Genomic DNA, 26,105 nt, shown 5'->3' with positions numbered 1-26,105 from the left:
GCACAAGGGTCCTCACATCCTTTCAAGCCTGACCACCAGGCCCCTCTACAGATGGATTCGGGATACGGGTTCCATAGCCTTCTTATGGTCTGAATCACACTCAGTGCCTTTTAGTCCAACACCGGCCTTGCATCTCGGGCTCAGACATCTCAGCGCCTCTCAGGGTGTCTACTAGGGCAGGGGCCTACAGGTCTGACACGGGAGGGCCCTATGCATCACCACTGAAGAATTTAGGGGGCCTAGCCCTAAGCCTCAATAAATGGTTTCAACTATGTGGACCCTTTCTTTCTGAAATGCTAGCCCCTGGCTCAGGGCATTAGTGAGTGTAGACTTCTGACTTCTTTCATATGTAGCAATGACCCTGCTTTGTTTCTCTAGCAACTCATACCTGAGATGCCAAGTACGGGACATCAGTAATTTTAAAGGTATTTACACGCCTTTAGTTAAATAGGAAAATCACCCTCATAGTTACTAAGAGCTTGGAAATATTTTATCTCTGTTAACATCAATAAACAGTAAGAAGCACTCTGAAGAGAGGGACTCTAACTTTGTAAAATGTTGTGTATGGTACCAGGCAAGATCTGGGAGCTAGGCAAAGGGCTTACACCATTGTGATACTACGTTGTTACGTGGCTCGGCCACACCACAACCCGGGGATAGACCAGGGGGGAAAGTAGATGGAAGACAGCAAGGATGCACACTACTTGCAAAAGGAGCCTGATCGGACAAGATGAACTTTTCAAGGTCTGATGCCAGTGTACACAGTGATACAGGACAATCCAAAGGAGAGTATCAGTGGCGGGTACCTGAGTTCTAGGCAAGGCCCAACATGCCATACACTTCAGGAACACAGAAGGTCCTTAAAATGCAGCACATGCAGGATTCTTACTGCTAGTCTTCCAATTCTGACTTCAATAACCCTATACCATGGACATTGGTTTTGGCAACGATTTTTTGGATTTGACACCAAAATCAAAGGCACCTAAAGTAAAAATGAACAAGCGGAACAACATCAAACTAAAAGCTTCTGCACAGTAAAGGAAACCGTAGACAGACCAATGGTGGAAGAGATTTGCAAATCATGTATCTGATTAAATAGTATCCAAAATATATAAAGAACGCATACAACTCAATAGCAAAAAACCAAACAGTCCAAATAAAAAAATGGGCAGAGGATCTTACTAGACGTTTTTCCAAAGACATGCAAATGGCCAACAGGCACACAAAGCTGTTCAACATCGCTTGTCATCAGGGACGTGCAAATCAGAACCACAAGAAGCTATCACCTCACACCTGTCACAATGGCTAGAATCAAAAAGACAAGAAATAAGTGTTGGCCAAGATGTAGAGAAAAAGGGAGCCCCCGTGCGCTGTTGGTGGGAATGCAAACTGGTGCAGCCACTGTGGAAACAGTATGGCGGTTCCTCAAAAAAATTAAGAACAAAACTGCTATATGATCTAGCATTCCACTTCTGGGTATTCATCCAAAGAGAATGAAAACACGAATTCAAAAAGATACACGTACCCCTCCATTCACTGCAGCATTATTTATAACAGCCAAGGTATGGAGACACCCCACCAATGAATGGATGAAAAAGCTGTAGCATATACATGTAATGGAGTATTATTCAGCCATAAAAAAGGATGAAATCTTGCTGTTTGGGACAACACAGATGGACCCTGAGGGCATTGTGTTAAGTGAAGTCAGTCAGATGGAGAGAAACAAATACCATACGTATAATCTCACTTATATGTGGAACTTAAAAAACACAAACCCAAAAAACTGAAGCTCACAGATACATAGAACCGATCGGTGGCTGCCAGAGACAGGGGCTGGGGGAGACAGGTGAAGGGGTTCCAAAGGTACTATTTTCCAGTTATAAATAAGTCATGGAAATGTAATGTTAAAAAGCATTTTTAAAATCATGTTTGCAGTATCTACTGGATTTCAGGCACTGGCCTAGAAGCAGAAAAAAGAATTTTCTTTTTTCTTTTAAGTAGGCTTCATGCCCAAAGCAGAGCCCAACACAGGGCTCAAACTCATGACCCTGAGATCAGGACCTGAGCTGAGTCCAAGAGTCAGACGCACAACTGACTGAGCCACCCAGGCGCCCCTGAAAAAGGGATTTTAAAATGAGAATGCACATCTCAAAATATTTTTAAGGAGTATTTATTAGACACCTTTTTTGTCTTTCCTTCTCTTTTTCTTTCTTAGCATGAGGCGACAGGTGAAGGAGAGAGACCATGTGACCAAATAGGATACTGAATTAGATGCATCGTTATTTTCTAAATGAAAAGCAGAACATGGGGTCTGGCAAGTGTAATAAAAAGAGTGTTTAAAATCAGGGCTTTCCTGGAAGAGCAATGCCTCGTCCATCTGTGGGAGGACATCACTAAGGAATTCTCAAGAAACAGGCAAGAGGACACCAAAGGACAAAAAGAACGGAGTGGGACACCAGCCAGCTGTGGAGCCATTTAAGCCAGCTAGATGTCCTCACTGGGGGGGGGGACAGGAAACCCTCCCTTCCAGGTGGGGCTGCAGAGGGCGTGCCCCAGGTGAGGGCAGAAGACAGAGGGCCAGATCTGTGGACACTTGAAATTCCCTTTGTTAACTGATGGCCTCTATGAAATTCCCTTTGTTAACTGATGGCCTCTATTCTTTCCTGTTTGGGATCTCTCCCTGCATGGTCTTCCTAAGTCACTGGAGGGAGGCCACCCCATGGACCCTCAGCCTTAGCCTCAGGCTCTGGCTGGCAGGACTGGGCAGGGTTTGAGGTGCTGCCTGGTCTGGTCGTGGGGCATGGCTCATACTTTCTGGGCTTCTCATCTCCTGGGGCTTTCCTCTCGCACAGTGGTGCAGTAGTGGATGGGCAAGGAAAGAACCCAGGGTTCAGGGGCCATGGATGTTGCCCCTCTGAAAGTGTGGCAGGAAGGTCTTTAGTTGCTTCCAGCAACTCCCAAACAGCTCAGCCTGGGGCCCCTGAAGCAAAATTATCAGCCATTTGAAAATCACTTTAATATCTTGGTATAAAGATGCCTTATTTGATGATATTCTATTATTCTGTTCTATCAGGCTGGCGGCAGTCACACAGATGAACTGCTTCCTAATCCTGAAGATGCCTAGATCTCACCTGCGGATGACTGAGTGATGTCCGTTCTAGGTCAGGAGGTTTGGGGTTCCCATGCACAACCGGGTCCGTGGCTCTGTTAGGTTACTGGCATGGTGCCCCCAGAGGCTGAGAGATAGGAGTGGCCAGAAGAGACAACCCAAGACACAGGTCTGGAAGACACTGAGCAACCCTGTCACCTCAGGCTTTTATCTCTCCCTCAGGGGGAAGAGTGGCTCAAGGCGTGGTCCTCAGACCAGCTGCATCAGCATCTCTTAGGAACCTGTTACAAATGCTAATTCTCAGGCTCATCCCCAGACCCGGAGAGTTAGACACCCTGCGGCTGGAGCTCAACTCTGTGTTTGAACTGCCCTCCAAGTGATTCTGATGTGCCTAGAAGTTTGAGAAGCCCTGGGCTGCAAGAATCCATTCTCCTTTGGGGTAGAACCCAGAACTCCTTTGGGAAAGTACCCAGATTCCCAAATGGATATGAAACCACAGCAGGGATGCACACCTTGCCAAGCCTGAAGGATGAGCTGGGCTCATGTGTGGCTGGAGGAGGAGAACCGTTGGTAGATAAATCCAGACTCGAATCTCAGACTCTGGGCTTTAACAAGGGTTAGAAGCGTCTAGACTACAAACACAGGGGTTGGTGCTGGCTCTGCCCTCTGCCACTCAGCAGGGGGTTGAGAGTGGCTGTAATTTGAGGCAGGGATCTGGGGCTTTGTATGACATCCTCTTCAATACAAGACAGCAACATTCTCTACAACTTTCACTGTAAACCTCAAGGTCTCAGAAATAACGATCGTTTGGTTCACTGTGCTAATGAAAACATTCTGAAGAATCTGAGGCAGGGAGGGGTTTATGGTAAACTCTAAGGTGACCTGGCAGAGGGAGATCCAGGTTTTGTGGGGCATGAAGCTTATATTAGTGGCTTCATTTAAGGAAAAGAATGCAATTATTACAATAGCCAAGATATGGAATCACCTTAAGTGTCCACTGATGGATGAATGGATAAAGATGGTGTATATATCCACAATGGAGTATCAGCCACAAAAAAGAATGAGCTCTTGCCACTTATGACAACATGGATGGACTTAGGGGGTCCTATGCTAAATGAAAGAAATCCGAAAAACAAATACCGTATGATTTCGCTTATATGTGGAAGCTAAAAATCAAACGAATAAACAAAAAGCAGAAACAGATCAAAAAATAGTAGAGCTGGTGGTCACCAGAGGGGAAGGGGCCAGAGAGAGGGGCAAATCGGGTGGAGGGGAGTGGGAGGTCCAGGCTCCCAGTGACGGAATGAGTAAGTCCCAGGGATGCAAGAGACAGCACAGGGAATATAGTGGATGATCTGGTATTAGTGACAGATGGGACCTACACCTGCAGGGAGCAGAGCATGCCACAGATGACGAATCACCGTGTTGTACGCCCGAAACTCATGTAACGTGTGTCAACTGCACTTCAAGGTAAAAAAGGAAAGAATGCAAAATGTGTCATGTTCACAGGAACACATGGGCCCTCCCAGGGCCTCTGCACGGCCTGCACGGTGTGGGCCCCTGAGCTGAAGCTCCGTTAGCCCCCCCAGTAAACGGGCCTCCTGGTCCTGGAGGGGCACGTCCTCCCCTCGTCCTTGGGGTCTATGTTTTCTCCTGGCTCTGACTGCATTCGGGCCGCCTAGGGGCTACCTAGACGCTTCAGCCTCTCTCCTCTGCAGGCTCTTCCCCTTCTCCCTCTCCTCCCACTGCTGCTGTGTGCAGTCACTAGACGTGGTTCTAGGAAAGACCCCGGGGACCGACGAGATTTTATTGCTATGAAGACATCACTTTCCACTGCTCATGTTTGCTTACTTGTTTCTCTTTGGTGATATTTTCACTTCCATCCTTTTACAACCACGGAAGCGCCAGGGGAAAAGAAAAACAATGAAAAACTAGGAGAGAAACACAATAGGGAAGGTGCAACAAAGAGGAAGGGCAGTGAGGGGTAGAAGAATCTAGACCAAGCCGATGGAGGCAGGAGGCAAAATCCGGGCAGGCAGGATGCCTCCGTGAATGAAGGTGTGTTGGCTCCCCTGTCAGCAGCGGGTGGAAGAAAGGGCAGCAGAGAAGGCAAGGCTGGGTGTGAAGGGCGGGGGGGCGGGCAGCCTCCGTGGACCGCATGGGGCGGGGCCTCCGTGGACCGCATGGGGCGGGGCCTCCGTGGACCGCATGGGGCGGGGCCTCCGTGGACCGCATGGGGCGGGGCCTCCGTGGACCGCATGGGGCGGGGCCATCACAGACAGAGGGATGCCCCAACAGGGGTAGAACAAAGGTGACGCTAAGGACGTCATATTCAGAGACAGCTCCTAGAATGCTAGGGCAGGAAGGAAAATTTAAAAATAAAAAAAAAAAAAAGAAGAAAGAGCAAGCACTCTGGAAGATGAGGGAGGGCAAACGGAGACTTTTTGCTTCCCTTTCATGGCTCGGAGGCAAGGGTACACCGTCCCCAGGAACAATCAGCTTTTGATGGTGTGGCCTGGGGAGTGACCTGCATTAGTTATACTTTCTAACATGTCCAAACAATGATCGCCTCCCTCCCTCTTCCTGCGCTCCTCAAACCTCCCCCTCTTCCTGTCACTGCAGCAAATGGCCTCCCTATTCTGGACATCAGCCTCCTCTGAATCCTCAGAGCTTGTCCGCCCCTCCCGCATCCAGTGACAAAATGACTTGCCCATGGCTCTTAGAAACAGAAACAAGCTTGGAATCAGAGTCTTGGACTCAGTTGCAAAGGGCGCTTAACTGCTACACCGCATTCCGTGACCAAGACTCTCCTTGCCGAAGGCCAAGAGTTTCTGTACCTTCTAAAGTCCTGAAGAGTTCCCCTGCGAATAGGATGCAGTGTTGCTCAACACCATGAGCCTGCCTTCAGCCCCTTAGTTTAATTCTTGTTGAAGGACACACAAGTGAACCAACTCCACCTCGTCCTTGGACTTGACATTCCTGACAGCCGGCCTTCAGCATTCAGAAGGCTCTGGAGGGTGCCTGAGGAGAGGTATATGGGGCCAACAGTCCTTCCCACACGGCATGGTTCTGCTGCTTCTTATTCCCCGCCCCCCTTTGGCACTTCTGGCAGTTTTCTCAGATTCCTATTTGGCTCAAAACCTTGGTCTCACAACCAGAGCCAGCTCCTTGTGAGCCTGCCAAGCTGCGTCCTCAGCGGCTGCCACTCTCGGACCTTCCCCGGAGCCACTGTGGGATGGAAGCCACCCTCAGCCACAGCCTCTTCCCCGCTCCCCGCACGGCGGCTCTCCAGCAAAAGTCCACTTACCTGACGACAGGAGGCTCCCGCTGCTGCCACTGATGATCTTCCCCTTGCTCCCCATGTTGGCCAACTTGGAGGTCTTCAGCGTGCCCGTCTCGGTCAGGTCAATGGCGATCTCACTCAGGCTTCGTGCGGCATGGATTTTAGACTAGAATGGAAAAGACAGCCGGGTTATAAAGAGGTGTTCGGAGAGAGAATGCTTATCACCCACGGGCTCTGGGTCCTGAGATTTAAGCAAATGGACTACTGTCTTGGCTTGCAGCATCGTTAGGTTTGTGTTCCCTGGCTCCATCCCTAATCACTGAAGCTCCCTGCAGGAGGTACGGCTCTAGAGCAGACACGAGTGATGCGTTTTCCGAACTATTCTACGGGCTCTACCGTGCTGTGCCTAGAGCAGGGACTTTGGCATCAGATGGACCTAGTCAGCATCCTGGTTTGGGGAAAGTCCCTTGATCTCACAGAGCCTCATTATTCCCAACTATAAAATGGGGAAAAACACCATCTACCACTGAAGGTTCTGTTAGGGTCAAAGGAAGTAAGGCATGTGAAGGGCTCCCCTATGCCGCTCCCTCGTACACAGCTCTCAATAAACAGCAGTGATTATATTTTGTGTTTAAAGAAGGGGGAAAATAATTTTCAGCTTTGTGAATGACAGAAGAAGTATATGAAACAGATTTATGAAGTCCCAATAGATTCTGAGGGAATTTAAATGCCTTCCAGTGTTAACCACGTGGCCACAGAACGTTTAGAGGCTTGGCATGTGATGGTGCTCTAGACATATAAGGAGCATGTCTACATGTGTAGAAACCACTGGAACACCTGCTCATTTGGACACTCAGGCCCCACCAATAAGCACCCAACACTGTGCTCTGCTTCTATTTTGATACCTGTGTGCTCCAAAGTCTTCAGATTATAGTTAACGCTCCATTGCATTTATCCTGCATATTAATTGGCCTGCCTTGGCTAACAGTAACACCGGGCTGGATTAATTAGAGAAGTACTCTGTTATCACAATCATATTCCTAAAAGTGTTTGTTTTTCACAAAGCTACCTTTTTTAGTTACTGCCCTCAGCAGATGAAAATGGGTTTGCATTGCCTACACGTGTTTGATGTTTGCTCTTTTTTCCCCCCTTCTTCAGGAAATCAATTTTTGTGATCGTGCTTAAGGCAACAGGCTTTACCCACAGCATGAACTTAATGAAAATCACTATAAATGCTAGTAGAACCCATACATTTGCTGAGGTTTCCTTCCGTGGCCATTGGCTATAGCCCATACAACGATGGAACTAGGTGATGTCCTAAACCGAGATTTTCAGTCCTTTCATGTGTGTCCGCCCCCACACCCTTGTGTGTGAGACCAAGTCTGTCCCCCCACACAGGAGAAGCCGGCAGAGGGCCGATACGGGGGCCACAGTGGGTGGGTAGACGCTGCCCATTCTCTTCCTGACAGTCTCTGCCCAGGTGCCCTGTGCTGCCCAGCAGAGGCTCTCTGAGCCCCCATGGCCTTGCCCTTCCTCTGGCCTCCACACTGATGCATACACTGATGAAGGACCATGTCTTCCAACAGCTGAGCACTTCCCTCTTGTTATAAGAGAGTCTAGGATCGAGGATACATGGAGTGTTTTGCTTGTTTTGTTCTCTGGGTATGAACAATCACCTCATTGGTCCTTCCTTGACTGATGTCTCCTTTCTGACCTCAACTCTGAATGTCCCTGCACTCAGATCCAGGTCACCTTCCTCAGGTCAGGGCCTCCTTGCTCAGGACATAACCCCGGCCACCAGGGCCCCCCGCAGCACTCTGGCTGGGGGTGGGGGTGGGGGGGCAGAAGCAAGAAGTGCCTTTTGTTTCGCATGGACAGCGCATGTCCACAGGGCCCATCTGGTTGAGCTTTACCCTCTGAGCAAGCAGAGGGAGCACACCCATTACTTTCTGCAGCACTCTTCTTTACCAACACCCACGCTCGAATAAAAAGAGCTGTCGCTTGCAGCTACTTAATGACTCATGGAGACACAGAACAACTCAGCGTGGTGGGGAGGCGCCCAGGCTTTGAAGTCAGAAAGATCTGGACTGGAATCTTGGCTCTGGCCAGTTCACCACTGTTTGGCCATGACCTTCAACCTGTCTGATACTCAGATCCCTGCTTGTAAAATGGAGCTCTTAAAACCCACATGGCAGAGTTGTGATAAGGACTAAATTAGATAATACAATGTCGAGGTCACTGGAATTGAAATAGGAACAGGATCCAAATCAGGTCCTGGAAGTAATCTGCTAAAGGAGGTGAGACTGATGACTCAACCTGGTACTTGGGGGAGTCTCAATCACACGGAAGACCTGTCCCTACACCACCTCCACTCCTGCCACACGTCGGTCTGAGAGGCAAAACCCAAAACATGGGAAAAGGGACCAACAGCTATCCTTCCCAAGGGAGACGAGATTCTTTGAAGTTTTAGGAAATAACTAGCTTCTCTCCAAATGGAAATAGGACAATGACCAAAAAGACCCAGTGCAGAGAGAGATGCTAAGAGGAATGAGTACAGACAGGGAGATTCTTTTTCAAAAAGTCGAGTCTTTGGGACAACCCAAAAGAGCCTCCAACATTCTGAACATTGCGCTTTGAGGGTCTTGCCCTACTGAGTTTTATTACTGTTATCTCACAAGCAAGGTTGCGTTGTCCCCTACCATGCCGTCACTCTGCTTCTGAACTAGATGGAATGAAGAACAGAAGATAGATTGGAAAAAAGAAAAAGAAAAAAAAAAAAAAACCAAGAAGGAGGAAATGTCTGGACTGGAGGCCAACTTGAGAAGTCCCCACTCTGAGTTCAGAGGAGAGGTGTCTAATGTTTACTCTCAACAATTTGAGCTTTCAGCTATTTTCCTCCCAAGTCCACAAGACATTCCTTAGCTCTGGGTTCTGGGCTCCAGAGGTTGCTGGGATCCTTGGGGTCAGCAAACATTAAGTTACCAGTTGTAATTAGTGCCTATACAGCCTCTCATTCTGCATGAGCCGCAGGAAACCAACCAGTAGGGGCTCCTTCTGTTGTCTTTGGTGATGGAAGGTGTTGGTGTGTGAGAGAGAGAGAGAGAGATGCTGTTCTTACAGGATTGGCACAAGGATCCTGAAAGAGGAAAATGCCTGAGTGCCAGGGAAGAGCCGGAGACTGCTCGGCCCACCCACTCCTGCTGACTCAGACCACTAGACCGCACTTGTCTCTGGGGCTGATAAGCATCACTTGGGAGGCCTGGGCTTTGCCGAAGCACTTCAGAGAAAGCAATGGATGGCATGGCCCGGTGCAGCAGGGTGTGGGGCAACGGCCCCTATGCTAGCCAACACCAGCGACTCAGAAATATTTTGCAGCCCGTCCCAGGCCTCTCAGCCGTCACTCACCAGAGGTCATTCTGCCCCTCAGAGACGGATCACATCACCCTTGTACAGAGAACGACATTCCAGAAGCGAAAGGTGTCGTAACGTAATTCCTAAGGGGGATTTTATCATCTCTGACTTCATCTGGGAAACTTTGAGAGAACTTAACCTTTACACAAGTGTTGGCCGGGGAACAGTATGTTGGATTAATGATGATGATAAAAGATAGCACATATCTCCTAAAGCAATTTCACACACACTGTGTCATCGGGCCAATCAATAATTTCCGTATTTTCTTTCTTGTTCTCTAATTGGAGAAGCAAAGCAGGAGCAACGGAAGACTTGCCCAGGGTCATGGAACTGGAAATGGAGTCCCTGGACTTCTACGTGGGAGAGTTTGTTGCTCACCTGCCACTGTGGGTTGAGGAATGGGTCCCTACGAGAAACGGAAGGGCTCTGGAGCATCCGTGAGCATTCAGAGCTTACTGGGGGAAAGTTCTCCTGCTCCTGGGTGGATGTGTATTTCCTTCCATCCCCCAGGGGTCACCGAGAAGGATGGCTGAAATTTCCCTATTGCTGTGGGCACCTGCTTTGGCCTTTTAAAAGACACTTCCTGTTAATAAATGATCTTTGATAATTACTTTTTGAAGTTGACTTGTTGCATCAGAGGGCTGACCTGTAAACCTGGCCATTAAGGCTTCTCCAACTGCAGAGTAAGACCACCTTCGAGAACGGGGAAGAAGGCCCTGCTAAACGGCCTCTTGCATTGCCCAAGAGACCCTCAATGCAAAGAACGAGCATGGGGGCTGGGGATGGGAGGGGAAGATCACAAACCGCTAATGTACTAACCTAAGGGTGAGATACACTTTGTCTCTTTTCCTTTCAAAACTGTGCTGTCAATGTGTGTGGGGTCTGCCCACAAGAGGAACTGGCAGTGGGGTCCAGGAGGGCTGCCAAGGTCTCTACCCCTTACCACCCATTCCCAAACAATGCAGAGCATGGAATCGATATTTTAAGGTTTGGACCTCCAACTCCCGAGACCCGAGGGCAAAATGCTGACACCCACCTACTGTCTCAATCTAAAGCATGACTCAAAACGCTTTGGCCCTGTTTCTTTTGATCTAATCGGGCTTCAAATCCCTGTGCCAATGTCCATCATCACCAGGAAAGCTGTGGAATGCTCCCATTATGCCTAACAACAACAAAAAAGAACCCTCCACTCTGTGCCCATTCACCCCAGAAAATGACCAAAAAAGGGTCACGAAGAAGACTTAGCAGAGGAGAAAAACGTGTTACAGAGAAGAAAGCGACAGCTACCCAGGAAGGGCTCAGATTTGCAACTGAATTATGAGTTGAGAGATTGTTTCCTTTTCTCCTATTTTCGTACAATCTTTCTCCTTCCTCCCACTAGACCCCAGGTCACTCCTTCCACTCCCCTTCCCAAGCCAGGGAAAGAGCAACCCCATCCAGACGGAAAATAAGACAGAAGCAGCAGCTGTAAGGATCCAAGAGGGCACTGATCTGATGAATCTTGGGTCCGGCCTCCTCCTCGCCTCCCGAGAACCCACATGATGGGACGAAACCTCCCAGGGGCCAACGCCCGGCTCCCTCCATAGCTCTGCAGCCCCTCCTCCCCAAGCCAGCAGGATCCTGGGAAAGGTGCAAGACCCATCCTGATGGGGCTCTTCAGCAGAGACCTAATGAATGAGAATGGCTTGTGGCAAGGCGGCGGCGGGGGCCGGGGGGGGGGGGGGGGGTTGCAAGGCAGCACAGAAGACAGGGGCTGGAGGGAGAGGGGGCCGAGTGTTGATATAAGCTGTGTGTGAACCAAGCAGACGTCATTCTCCCACCCGCCAGAAAATGCACCTGCGTGTCTGCATTGGGGCTGGGTCAAATCTCCCTTGGAGGATGACTGTTTACCAAGGCCTGAGGCTCCAGGCCTACCTTAGGGAAACAGGGTTGGGTGCTGTTGCTTTTTTTTAATGTTTCCAGTTCTGACTTTTCAAAAAAAAATGGAGGTGGCAGTTGGAAAAGCCTGAAGCGCTTTCACAGCAATTATCCTAAACAGTTAGATGGTGTCTATTAATTGCAAACGGTTGTTTTTTTTTTTTTTTTTCCCTCTCTCAAAAAGCAAACAATATGCCACTGTTTAAACACCATACAGGGCTTGACGGCTTGTTCCAGGGAGAGGTTCCTGAGGTTCAGAAGCATGCTCTGAATTCCTCAAAAGGGCCCTACCTGGCTACAGTAAATGGTTTGAGAGCCGCAACCGTGGTCGGGCCTGAGCCCCTTAACCAAGTCGTGTGGAACGTGCCCTTTGGAAGAGCCCATCTCCTTCCTCCCTCCCATAATTCTGAAAAGTCCGTACCCGCGCACATCTCGGGGTAAGGGACACGGGGCTGCCCCCACCCACCCGATTCCCAATCCCTCAGCTAGGAGACACGGGCCCTCACGTGCCCTCAGGTAAGGCTGTGGTGTGGCCAAAGGGCTGGTCATTGTGGAGTCCCAGCCCCGGAGAAGGACTTACCTTACTCTGCTTTCTGTCCAGATAGAACTGGTGTTGGCTAATGGCCATAGCCCAAATGGACTTGATCAAAGCCGGACACGCATACCACGTATGCACTGCAATGCCGCTGTGTCCAAATGTCCTCCTTGTCACTGAAGCCCTAGGATGGCAGGAATCACAAGGTTCAACCATGTTGATGATGCGGGACTCCAGTGACTGACCGCTTTTACTGAGATGCCCCTGGGGTCTAAAAGCCGTTGCATAAATGGGACAGATGAGTGTACACACACACACACACACACACACACACACACACACACACACACACACTTAGGGAAACTAGCTAGCGAAGGCCATCTTTTTAACTGTTTAATAAAAATCGTATATATTTTCTTTAACCATTCATCAGTCAATAGACTTTTGGGCTTTTTCCACAATTTGGCTGTTGTGGACACTGCTGCTGTAAACATTGGGGTGCATGGGCCCTTCAAATCAGCATTTTTGTGTCCTTTGGATAAATACCTAGTAGTGTAATTGCTGGGTCATAGCGTAGCTCTATTTTCAACTGTTTGAGGAACCTCCACACTGTTTTCCAGAGCGGCTGCACCAGCTTGCCTTCCCACCAACAGTGCACGAGGGTTCCCCTTTCGCCACAAACTTGCCAACACCTCTGGTTCCTGAGTTGTTAATTTTAGCCATTCTGACAGGTATGAGGTAGGTATCTCATTGTGGTTTTGATTTGTATTTCCCTGATGATGAGTGATGTTGAACATTTTTCATGTGTCTGTTGGCCATCTGGATGTCTGCTTTGGAAAAGTATCTATTCATGTCTTCTGCCCATTTCTTAATTGGATTATTTGTTTATATTTCTTTGTATATTTCAGAAACTAACCCTTTATCTGACATGTCATTTGCAATTATCTTCTCCCATTCCCTCAGTTGCCTTTTACTTTCGTTATTTCCTTCACTGTGCAGAAGTTTTTTATTTTGATGAGGTCCCAATAGTTCATTTTTGCTTTTGTTTCCCTTGTCTCCTTAGACAATGGAGTATTACCTGGTGATCAAAAAAAGTGAAATCTTGCCATTTGCAACAATGTGGATGGAACGAGAGTCTATTATGCTAAGTGAAGTAAGTCAGGGAAAGACAAATATATGATTTCACTCACATGTGGAATTTAAGAAACAAAATAGATGAACATAGGGGAAGGGAAGGAAAAATAAGATGAAATCAGAGAGGGAGGCAAACCATAAGAGACTCTTAAAATAGAGAACAAGCTGAGGGTTGCTGGAGGGGAGGTGGGTGGGGGTGGGCTAAATGGGTGATGGGCCTTTAAGGAGGGCACTTTGGATGAGTCCTGGGTGTTGCACGTGGGTGATGAATCACTGGATTCTGCTCCTGAAACCAGTGCTAAACTCAATGTTAATGTGAATTTAAATTGAAAAAATTCTACAAATTTCAGGTGTGCAACAGAATTTGATATATATATATATATATAGTGAAATGATTATTAGTCAAGCTAATGAGCAGAGATCATGTTTTCACATATCTGTCATGAGAGCCCCTGAGATCTACTCTCTTAGCTCATTCCCACTATCCAGTACGGCATTAACTACAGGCCTCACAAGGTACCTCAGATCCGTAGGCTTATTGTTCCTATATAACTGCAACTTTGTACCTCTGACCAACATCCCCCCCACTTCCTCTCTTCCCTGGCCCAGGTAACTACCTTTCTACTTTCTGCTTCTACATATTTGACTTTTGAGGATCCACATATTCATGAGATCATGCACTTCTTCCCCCTCTCCCCCCGGCCCGCATCTGGCTTATTTCACTCAGCATAATTGTCCTCCATGCTCATCCACATCGCTGCCAGTGGCAGGACCGCCTTCTTTCTTATGGCTGAATAATACTCCATTGTACATACACACATCACCGTTTCCTTATCTTTTCATCCCTCCATGAACACTTGGGGGTTGTTTCCATATTTTGGCTATCATGAATAATGCTATTTTTTTTTTTTTTTAATTTACTGGCTCCTTAGGGTTCAGAATATGTCCAAGCCTCTGCCTCGTCTGGGATAGGATGGGTCATTCTAGGTCACTGGATGGTCCTTTCTGAGCTTCAGCTCCTGGCGCTGGGCCAAGACAAACTTCAGAAACAGGAAAAGCCTTGGACAATGTCCTTTATTAAGCAGGCAATGTTGCCTCTGGTGAAGGATAAGTAAATTCTGTTCTAATCACCAGCATAGGCCACAGCCTATGGGATGTCCCGAGGCAGTCCGGACTTCTCACACTGCTCTAACTCAGTGTTCCTTGAAAGAGCTGGTTATCAATCTCAAATTTAGTCGCCGGCAGGCAGGGTATAAGAAATGAAAAAAGGGACAACAGAAAGCAGTGCAGCCAATCTTCCGCACTACCCCACTGACACACGTTTATGGAGCAGCTAGGGCACATTATCTCTCTGGGGTACACAGAGGCAATCAATGAAAATCAATGAAAAGTGGGAAATGTGGGTTCCAACATAATTCACCACATCCATGATGTTGGGGGAAAAAAAAAAGAGTGACAGGATCATGCTTTCCATGAAGTGTATTCCATAGGCTAGGCAGATGATTTTGCAAATGAAATCTGAGAACATGTGTTTGCATGCACACGCGTGTGTGTGTCTGAGTGTGTGTGCGTGTGCGTGCGTGCACGGCAAGGTACTGGGGTGGGGCCCAGGGTATCTGATATGAGCATCAGGAGAGAAGAGTATGTTCTCAGGTTTAAGATACCTAATCTAGAAGAAACCTGGGTCATCAGGACTCATGAATAACCATTTTTTTTAATGACACATTTTCCCTGGAAGAAAATCTAGAGCTGTTCCCATCAGTTTACCTTGGGGGCTAAAGACTGAACAGAGGGTCTTCCTCAGACCCACCTTTAGGGAGAAATTCAAATCTGGTGGCTCATTAATGCTACTGATTCTAGGCAGAGTAATTCCTCGTTTAGTTAAGTTAGGAGAAAACGTCAGCTCATGGGAGAGAACACGGTTGAAAATAATGGGGAAGGAGCCAGCAAAAGAGTTAGGAGGAGCACCCCACTGATCTCTGCAGAAGTAAAAAGAAACCGATCAGAACTCCCACGTTGGCTTCTATACCCGTGGCTGCTCCTGGGAATAAGAGCAATCTTTTCTCCCAGAAAAGCTGAATTAGAAAGGAGAAGTAACTGGGCGTGTGTCTGAGTGAAAGCATGAGTGGGTAGGGGCCAGCTGCTTGTGTTTGTAAGGAAGGCGAGGGAGGAAGGGTTCAGGAGGTTGGCCAGGTCTAGGAGGTTCTGCAGGAACACCACATCAGACACTGGGAGTTTTCTCCTGCTCCATTATTCATTTATCTCTTCTCGGCATCTTTCCCTTCAGGCTCTTCCCACCCCACCGACTTCTGTTTTGCTTAAACCTTAGAAACGGAGTATTTGCCAAGCCCGGAGAACCACAGAACCCATGTGGCTATCAAGTTGGGGGGTCCATGTACAGAAACACAGATCCAAAGTTACCTTCTATGGTCCCACCCGGGACCAGGCAACCCAGGACACACCGCACCCTCTGCCTGGGCTGATGCCCAGTCCCCGCCGTGGCCCACCGGTGGCCTCTTCAGGACATGATTCTCTTCCTCACTTGCCCTCCCATCACTTCGGTTCTGACCCCCTTTTCCTGGCTGGGACCACCCTAACGTAGAGTCAACCAGACTGGTCTTCCCTGCTCCAAATAACACGGCGACAGCTATGGGTGTGGCGGGTAATGGAAGGAGCGCCCTGCGGCCGTTGGAAGGGAAGAGGTTTCGGGGCAGAGCAAAGGCACTGTGCCAGGTAGCTAACCTGCAGCAATTCCCTTTGCTTGCCTCAGTGCACACACGGAAAAGGTGTCTTTAAAGCATCAGGGCAGACGCCCCCCGCCCCGGCCTTCCTCCCCCACCCCCTCTCCACCTGCCTGCCTGCCTCTAGGCTGGTAGAGGGCTGTTTTCCCCGGGGAGATGTGATCACACTCTGTGCTCCACCTGCCTCTAGCACCTCCCTTCCCTCTTTCTGACACCCACCCGACGAAGTCTTCATCCCTCCCCGCCCCCCCCCCCCCAAGGACCGACCTTCAGCTCGAAATCCTAGTCATGCTTTGAAGTTCAGCTCAGAATCCCTCCTTCTCAGGAACCTGTCCCAAGCAGCCTGGCTTCTGGCCACTTTCAGTATTTATGGTCCACGCCATCCGGCACTCGTGCCCCAGTGTGTTGCACGGAGCCTAGCGGGGACACCTGTGAGCTGTGGAGTCAGGCTCCCTGCGTTCAAATCCTTCCTGGACCACCTGCCAGCTTTTTATAACCTAGAGCAGGTGACTTTGTTTCTTGGGTGCCTCAGTTTCCCCCCACGTAGAACAGGAAGCTAGCTGGACCTCTTTCTGGTCCTGAGGCACAGCCCCTTAGATGATCCAATCCCCAGTTTTCGTTCTGTCAGGCAGCCCCTTTCTGCATCACTGTGGCAATATGCATTTCTCTCTTCACACACAGATTTCCCTCCCCTCATGCTTCTAAGACTGGTCTGGTTCGGTTCACCTGGAAAAGCTCGGCTGGAGTATTATTCTCAGTATCTGGCTCTCCCTCACCGGGCCCCGCACACATGGGTTCCCACTCTGCAGAGGCAGGGTCTCCAGACCGACACCCTCCGCAGGACCCCGAGAAATGCTGGCCAAGTCATTCCTCCGCCAACGTCACCGCCTTCATCTGACTGCACACTGGGTCTCCACAATGTTCTCCACCTGTTGGTCGTATGGGGGCTGTGGGGTGTGGGCCGAGCTCTTCCCCTCCGCGGAGTGGCTGTCTCACGCAGATTACACGGCGGGGCAGAGTGGCCTGTCACCCCTGCTGGGTTATCGCTGGTGGCAGGAGCAGGGACACTGCCCAAGCTCGGCCCTCCGACTGGGGGGCCAGCGTCCTGGTCTCTGAGAGCTCCCTGGGAGGCAGAGAGGCTTGTTTTGGCTGCTCAGAGGCCATGTGTGAGGGGGGCTGGGGCATCAACGGTGCCTAACTGTCCCGTTGGCTCCTCTATAGGGTCTGACCTTTTCACTGTCTTCCTAGGACTACCTTCTTGTAAATCTACTTTGGACCTACTGAAAGCAATTTATCCTTAGGTGTCAGGCCTGTTTTCAGGGAGTTTTGCTGCTGTTTCTGAGCTGCCTCTAAGTCCAGGACCTGCCGGCAGACAAAGAGAGGAAAAGCAGCCGGGATGTGCTGCCTGAGAACCTTCCAGAACCTTCCACGCAGGGCTTGCTGCATTCCAAACAGGGACCCTATTGTTGGGCATGTGACTTAGCCCTGGTTTTCACACTAGTGCTCCCCGGGACACAACGTGAGATGGAGAGAAAAAACTCTCTTGCTTTCGACATCCACCCACAACACTAACACCTGAAAATTACAGCTCCCGGAATCAAACAACTTCACACAACTGCTTTAGGTCTAGATTCCTTTCGGAGCCGACTGTCCTCCCTGAAACATTCTCAGAAGCTCTGGCAAGCCATCCTTCAGACTCATCTCTGGCACAAGCTCCCGGAAAGGACTCGGACCACTACCCAGTCTAGTGTGGGGTTTGTCACCAGGTGCCATCCATCTGCCCTCGAATGCCCCGGCATGCGAAGACAACACCACACACGAACACCGAACACATGTAGCCAGAGGAGAGAATCACGGAATTGCCAATTCCTCTCGCGCACGCACACACAAAGCACGCTTGAACCCTCCGCATCTATCAACATATTTAGTAGAAAACAAAGCTTCACCGTCAGATTGGAGTATGCTTCCCACGGGCAACTACCCTCCTCCCGCTCCCCCAAACGAACAACACAAAAATAGTCATATAACTAACATGCCAGCTGGGCCACGCACTCCCAGAAGGAAAGGACTTTTCTAGCTTACCTGCGGGGGTCATGAACTTCCACGGAAAACTTCTTCTCTCTGAAATACAGGTTTTCCAACTGTCTCCATTGGAATATCTGGACAGAAAACAATGCGGTTTACGTTCAGGAGTGGTTGGCTCAGGGCTCCCGTCCTCTTTGCTGCTTAACTCCTCCAGCTAGCCGCTTCCTTATCAGAGGCTGCACAGTTGTTTGCACACCCTCCGCCTCTTGCTGGAGACACACACACACACACACACACACACACACACACACACACACACGCCGCTCTCCACTGTGGGTGTGGATTTTCCTGCAGGTTTCTTAACGGGAACAAAACAAATTCTTTTCAAGTTGGTCCCCTCCGCTTTGCCTTTGTTGCATTATCCGAGACCGAGACAGTTCCCAGCTCCGCGGACTTTTCCCTCCAAAGAGAGGGGGTGAGCGGGGGCGAGCGGGGGCGCTAGGAGGGCGGGCCGCCGGGCGGGGAGCAGGGCCGCTCTAGGAGGGAAGCAGGAGCCGTCTGCGCAGCGCTCAACTGAGCTTCCTCCCTCCAGTGCTGAAATGGGAAGGCGGTCAAATTCCCAGCCTCCCATCGGGACTCCACTTCCTGCCCACTAATGTGGAAGAGCTCGGACTCGCCCTGGCGATCCGGCTCGGGAAGCTTCCCCACGAAGGGCGGGGGCTGCTGGAACCTTATTTCGGGGCAGGCAACTCGAGATAACAATATGAGCTTGTCAAGCCCCAGCTTCTTTCTGCAGCACAAAGCAAATCCAGAGTCCGGCTGGCGGGATGCTGCCGCCAGGGGCTGGCTGCCATCAGAGAGGGGGGAGGTAGAAATGAGGCAGTTCTGCGAAGGGGGGGTGACGAGTTCCTGCCGCTGCCCCATGCATGCCCTCAGGCTCTGGTGGGCACCCCTCCTTGCAGGAGGGAGTCTGTAACGAAGAAACTGACTGCAGGGTCTGGGAGTGATTAGGGCAGCCCTTCCCGGCGGGGGGAGGGGGGGGTCCTTTCATCGGAAGAAAGTTACTGAACCCTCTGGAAAATGTCAAAAGAGGTTAAAGTTGTATGCACACACGCCTGTATTTCTATTATTTATGCTTACATTTGATACATTCCACAGCCCCTTCTAGACACCTAGAACTTGAGTTGATTTTGCCCAAAGTAGGGTAAAATGGGAATCCTGCATTCCTCTTCATCCTGGGAGTGGCTGATGCCTCTCTGGGGTCTTCCCGTTCTCTGCGCACTGCATTGAGGCATATGCTTTTCAGGGTCTCCTCCTAGCCCCAGAATTCTCTCAGCTGGGGCTCCTGACACTCCCTGACCTCCCCAGTTTTTGTCTCCTTAAAAGATGTGACAGCGATTTCCCTGTGCCCCCATCAACCCTGCCCTTCCAGACCCAGACACGCCAGCTAGTCAGGGCTTGGCCAAAGGACTCCACCCCTTTGTCAAACTGGGCTGGAAGAAAAACTCTTTCAAGAATGGCTGCATTCTTTTCTTTTCACGACCTGCTCTGCCGAATGGTACAATTATTTTGTCTGCATAATAGGGAGGAGGACATCTACTCCTACGACTCTTTGGTCCACCGTTCAAAGACCATTTTGCTCTGAAGCCCAAGGAAAACTGTGCTTTTCTTTTTCCTTGAGCGTTGGTTCCAAGTGGGGGAGAGAGAGACATTTCAAGGCAAGCAAGTGACCCACAGCCCTACCTTGGCTCAGACAGCTTTGTGAGGTCACGGATGAAATGCCCCCTGAGTAGAGGCCATTACTCAAGTCACAGATCTGAGTCTCACGCTCCTGTCGGATGCTCTGCTAAGCTCAATCCTTCAATGAAATACCTTAAGTTCCTCTCTGACTAACCCTCTCCCCTGTTGTTACTTATAGACATTTATAGACATAGATATTTATAGACATATAGACACCTGAACTTAGCCACAGACACAAAAACACCAGAACGAACAGACCCCAGACACTGACCTCCTAAATGGGAGGGAGTAAATATGTAGGACACAGTGGCCAGGCACACACGCCGGGGAGTCTGACTGCATCTGTGTGAATACAGGGTCCCCTACATCCAGGCTGTTTGACCTTAGGCAAGTGACCATACCCCTCAAGCCTCAGTTTCCCCATCTATACAATGGCAATAATGCCCCTCCAAGGTAGGAGCAACAGATCCCCCACACGGTGTCAGCACAAAGTAAGTGCTCCATGAGCTTCATCCTAATGTGATTCCTAACTGTTCTCCTTTCTTCCAGGTCTTGGCAAATAACAGAGAATAACCAAAATCATGTTTTCCTTAAATTTCCGAACTCAAGAGCTGACATCAGGGTTTAAGAAAAATAAAATCTGATTATTCGCATGCCGGAAATCCTGGACTGAAGTGTACAGAATTACTCCCCTGCCCCCCCTCCTGTTCCTCTCTGAAAAACGGGGTGGGGGGGAGGGCAGGTGGCTGTTCCCTCAGGGGGACCCTCGGCCCCTGTGCCGCACCCATCTTGGTCATGACCGCTTCATGTGTGTGTGATGATACGTGCTCAGAAGAGCCCAGTGCTTGGTTTGATGTTCTGCTGTCTCCAGCCCACTGAGTTTTGATCAAGCGGCCCCGCAAGTTGTATTGCTGGTCCCAGTCTTTGGTCCTGGCTGGTGCTGGGGCCCCAGACTCAGTCCTGGGCTGGGCAGCACTTAGGGTAAGGGGCCTTCTCGGAATCTGATGGGGGGACTTCCAGGGGCTTTCTCCTCCCGGTCATGAGGAAAGAAGACAAACCTGCGCTTCTGAACACCTCACCTGGGCTTTTCGTGTGGTGCCCCCTCCCACTGGGCGGAGAAACCCAGAGCCCACGCTCAGAGGGCTTGGTGCCCTGGCACCTCCTCTCTCCCTCTCCTTGTAAAGCAGAAGGCAAGCCGAGCCTCCCCTGAGGGGCTCCCAGCTGCTGGTGCTGTGGAGAGCCTCACCCCTGCCCAACTCTGCCAATGGGCCCCAACATAAGAAGCAGTATTTTTGATCACGTACAGCAAAACAGGAAAGAAAAGCCACCATATAGGACTAAAAAGATTTGGTTTTATACTTCCTCCTTACAGTCACATTGTTGCTCATTTGTAAAAATAATTCCGGGCTCAGCTGTGGTCCTGCTCCCGGCACGGACCCTGGTGGCCTGGCTCCTGGCATCTCTCTGGGATGCTGTATGCTTGCAGACATTTTCCAACAAGGGGCAGAGCGGGAGCTTTCCTTCAGGTCTATTCTAAGCAGCGAGTCTGTTTGCAAATCAAACCCTGGGAAGGGAGGGTGGGAGCGAGGTGAATGAATGGACAGGTGTTTTTGGACAGAATTGCACTGGGGCATTAACGGGGTTCCAGGAACAGAAGAGGAGGTGCTCACGTGGGAACACTAGCCTGATCCTTTCCGCCTCATGCAGGGGGGAATGGGAAGGGCTAGGGGCCAGGGTACGATGGCAGCTAAACATCTCTCCACCTCCCCCGACCTCCCTGTGCAGCCAGGCAGCTGTTGGCCACTAGGGCCTTTACCCCTTGCTGTAAATGCACTGTCCCTTCCTGGAGGGCTAGGCTCTTCTGTCCCCAGGTCCCTGTGCCCCACAGCTCAGAGGTCCAGCCTGCTAAACCCTCCACTCTGAAGCTGACAGAGTACAAGCAGCGAACAGATGTTCGACCTTGCCTCCTCTTTGTAAACAGGGTCCACTGAGCTCTGATGTGCCGGTGTTGGAGGCGGCTCCAGATCATCTGTGTCATTTCAGAGAGCCTCCCTGGCTTGCTGCAGCTGTCCTAACCCAGCTACCAGTTAAAGCCATCGATGTGCTTTGTGAATCCACATGAAGACACGTCACACACACACACACACACAATCATTATGGCTCAGCTAATTCCTTTATGATTTTGCATGACCTTTGTGACCACTGAAGCCCATGGAGCTAATTAAAAGCTAACATACTGGTTTATCAATAATCAAAGGATTTATTAATTAATGCCTATTAAATCAAGGCCTTTCTAATGCACCTGGGCGTCTTTAAAGCTCTGCAAACATCACTTCTTTGATCTTTCAGCATCCTCCCAAGAAGAACGAGTGGGAAATTTTCCTCCTGGGGAAAGTGAGGCCCAGAGAGATTAAGGGGCACAGCCTAAGGCCACACAGCAAGTCAGTGAAAGAACCAGAAGCAGGAGTCAAAGGCACCTGGCCCATTACTCTATGTTCCTTTCCACATGGGCCCCCCAATTAGTGGGAACAGCTCTGACTCACTAATGGCTGGGTAACTTTATGAGTGGAATTATTTTTACAAATAAGCAGCAATGTGACTGTAAGGAGGAAGCATAAAACCAAATCTTTTTAGTCCTATATGGTGGATTTTCTTTCCTGTTTTGCTGTACATGATCACAAGTACTGCTTCTTTCTCCTCGTATAGAGACCTGGATTTCTCTGGTTTCCTATACAGCGAAGCCTCGGTAAATTGCAGCAGTTCATCAAGGACTAACAAACAAGAACGAGGAGTAAGAACAAGCCTTTAGTATTTTGGGCCTGCCCTGAAAACAAAAACTTAGAGAAACTGTCCAGGGGTGGTTTCACTGAGACAGTGTCTGTCACCCTTGTGGGGACCACAGCTGGTACCAGATGTGATTTGTAGTTTTTGACCCTGACATGTGATTCCCAAGTGATCACGGGCTCTCCACCTCTACTTTCTAATGTAGAAAACAGGGAGATGGGAGAAGTTTATCCACAGAGAGCGAACAAGAGTGGCTAAAAAATACCGCCTTTGAGCCCTGAGTGCAACAGGGTCCACTATAAACACTTACTGAGCAGACCCGGGTACTGGATCCTATTAGCTAGTCTGCTGGATTCCCACATCCTGTGTGTCGCTGAAGGTCAGGGCAGAAAACAGCTAATGTCCACTGCCCACCCCTGCCCTTCCCCCAAGCCCTGTTCCTTCTGGGTGTGAGAAGGCACGGCAGGGCCAAGTGTTTACGGAGTGCCGGAACAGCACGTGGGGTGGTGGACAAGCTCTCGCAATGATGCGGACATAAAGTCCTGACAGGAAGCTTGCTTTAATGGCTCCGACTCTTGAGCAGGACTTCAGGGAGCCTGTCTTCCTCCTGTCCCTGAGGCTGAGTCACCAAGCTTCTTAATGACCTCTGAGTAACTTCCTGCTTCTACTGGGGGCGGCGGGGGGAGGGGGACTCTACAGAATCCCAGCAGCCATCTGCTCTGGCGTCCTCCTTCCACAGATAAAGCAAGCCCAGTGGAGAGAGGTTAGGGGCCGGGCAGAGGTTAAATAAGCAACTGATGTCAGGACTCATCCTGGGACTGGGTCGTCCTGGGCTCTAACACACCAGGAAGACCTGACGATGAGCGAGAACCAAACTGTTGCAAGCTGATGGGTAAGGACATGATCGGAAATAATCCCTTCTTCAGAGGCAGTGTCAAGATCCCGCATGCTTTCCAAGCATCGGCAAAGAGTTCTCTCTTAAAAAGAATTAGACTCATGGCCAGGAATAATCTCCGAGCTCAGAATGAAACATACAAACTAGAAAACTCACTTCCTCATTTCATTTCTGCTCTGTTCGCCTTCTAGAAGCAGGGCTGTCACTCACAACATGGTGGGCTCACACCATCTATCAGGGTTGTTGTTGTTTTTAACAGCAGTTGCACAAGGATTCAATATATTTTGCTTTATACATAAAGAAGGAAGCTGAGGCCCTGGGCTTTTAGGCCACATCTAATCCCTACCCCTCTCCAATCTTTCGAGAAGTGGGTGTCTACTTTGTGCCAACCCACGCTAATAGGAAAGAGGACGGACATGATGCCTAATGCATGTTTATATTTGTCAAGAGCTCACAATCTCATTGGGAAGACAAGCCAGACAAAAAGTAGACTGTAGAGCAGTGATACAGCAATTCAACCTTGTGCTGGTGCTCAAAATTATCTAGTTTCTAGGTTAGACTTTTAAAACTCTACAGAGGCACCACACTACCTTATTCAGATAGGTTTCATGCTTCTGCCTCAGATAATCAATATTCATGACCATCGCTTATTCTCTACTGTTTCAGTTTATCATTTTTAGAGGCAAGAACTCTGGCTTGGAAGTCAAGAGGCCTCGTGATAGTCCTGACTATGTCCCTCTACATCTTAGATGCCTTTACCATAAAACGGGGAGTGTGTGTGCACGCACATAGGCATTCCTAGATCCTATGCACGGGTTGAAGGTCAGCACTGTAAATCCAGGGAGTATCACAGTGCTACTCCTTGGAATTTAAAAATAAAGTTGGTCTTAAACACTTCCTACTTCTGAAACCGTACAGAACAATACTGATTAAAAGCATGGTTTTCAAAGCCATACGGTCCACCACTCACTGGCTGTGTATTCCGGCAATGTCATTTCTTTGTGTCTTAAATTTCTCATCTTTGAAATACTACGACTAACAACAAGTTTTTTTTTTTTCCATAGAGCCGTTGTATTAATGACTAGATATAAAGTGCTTAACATGGTGTCCAGTACACAGCAAAAAGTACTGGTTATCATGTGCTCTCTCTTCATCATCTACAAACCAGTAGCAGTCTTCACGTCAAAATACAGTTCTGAACACACATTAGCCCAAAGTACAGGTCATGTTTAAAGAGATGGCCAAAATGGTGTCATTAGCCTTCTAAAAACTGTTTTCTGTTACTTGGATTTTTCACAATGCAAGCATCAGCCTAACCTGGGCTCTTGTTCATTGCCTTCCAGTTGGCGTTTGCTATCTTCTCTTCGGGCTCTTTGGTTCCAGTTATCCAGCCAATTCCCAGGTCCACTGCAATTTTGACCAGAGTCAGTATTGACCATTTACCTACTATAACTTATTAGCTCAAAACATTAACCCTGGGAAGAAAGCATCCTACCATAATCCGGCTGAGTATTACATGGAATGGGGCTATACTGGGAACCAAATCAGGCCCTCCAACATGGGCAAACTAGGTCCACAGATAATGAGCTTAGGAAGTGAACAGGAGTATGGCCTTCGTTACCTGCACTGAAGGAGGGCTCCTTGACCTCTATCTTCTTCTGGGAGGGCCACATAGCCAGCAAGGAAAACAGTGGCTAATTTTTCTCAGCAGCCAGACGTAATGGAATCAAGATGTCCCCCCAGCTGGCTGCCTACTCCTGTCAGACTCCATAAGCTCGAAACTGATTTGGTTAATTCAGTGACAGATGCCCAGAGCGCCAGGCCTTGACCTTTTAATGGATGACCTCTTTTTAACCCATCAGAAACCCCTTAGCTTCCTTTGGCTTAAGCGTCATTACTCGGGGCAGAGAGAGAAAGAGGGTCAACAAGTACTTAACAGGCCCAGAGAAACAGGTCACTTTCTTTTCCCCATTGGACTACATTGCCTTTTATTGTTCTCCGGGGGGGGGGGCACCTCTATTATCTTGTGTGTACTTTGGTCTTTCTTAAAGAAGAGACCTTACCAGAAAGCTCTGGCAAATGTAAAAACCTTAAAGAGAAGCTGAAAGTGTTTTTCCCTTATCCTTGGCCTCCTGATGTAATTTCTTCCCTCCCCAGAGTGTGTTTCTGGGGGATGCTTCAGGGTTAGTGTTGAATGGAGAAGTTGCCCAGTGATTCTTTTTTTTTTTTTTTAAAGATTTTATTTATTTATTCATGAGAGAGAGAGAGAGAGAGAGAGAGCAAGAGAGAGAGAGGCAGACTCCCGCAGAGCAGGGAGCCCGATGCGGAACTCGATCCCAGGACGCTGGGATCATGACCTGAGCCAAAGGCAGACGCTTAACCATCTGAGCCACGCAGGGGCCCTGCCCAGCGATTCTTGATATCTAGATCTAGCTTTGCTTTCTCTTTCTTTCTAAGCAATGAGCGCTGTGGCCCGGTTTTGTGTAGCTCACCTCTCTGAGCTCACGGCTTTCCTTTAAGAAACACTCAAA

At 49.3% G+C, this 26,105-nt stretch overlaps 1 protein-coding gene across 7 annotated transcripts in view; it reads right to left on the bottom strand.

The window, feature by feature from the left end:
• FRMD4A (FERM domain containing 4A) overlaps positions 1-26,105 on the bottom strand; it is a 595,336-nt gene that overhangs the window by 45,563 nt on the left and 523,668 nt on the right. For all 7 annotated transcript variants that reach the window (XM_073879886.1, XM_073879884.1, XM_073879883.1 and 4 more), the window contains 3 exons: positions 18,213-18,289; positions 12,301-12,439; positions 6,417-6,558 (listed from right to left, as the gene is read on the bottom strand). In XM_073879886.1, coding sequence (XP_073735987.1) covers positions 6,417-6,558; positions 12,301-12,439; positions 18,213-18,289 — 358 coding nt within the window. The remainder of the gene's footprint in view (positions 1-6,416; positions 6,559-12,300; positions 12,440-18,212; positions 18,290-26,105) is intronic.

Source organism: Callorhinus ursinus, unplaced genomic scaffold, assembly GCF_003265705.2.
Source record: "Callorhinus ursinus isolate GAN/ISIS: 27379988/994484 unplaced genomic scaffold, GSC_fseal_2.0 scaffold36, whole genome shotgun sequence".
Classification (NCBI taxonomy): Eukaryota; Metazoa; Chordata; class Mammalia; order Carnivora; family Otariidae; genus Callorhinus; species Callorhinus ursinus.
This window is presented reverse-complemented; position numbering and strand designations above follow the sequence as displayed.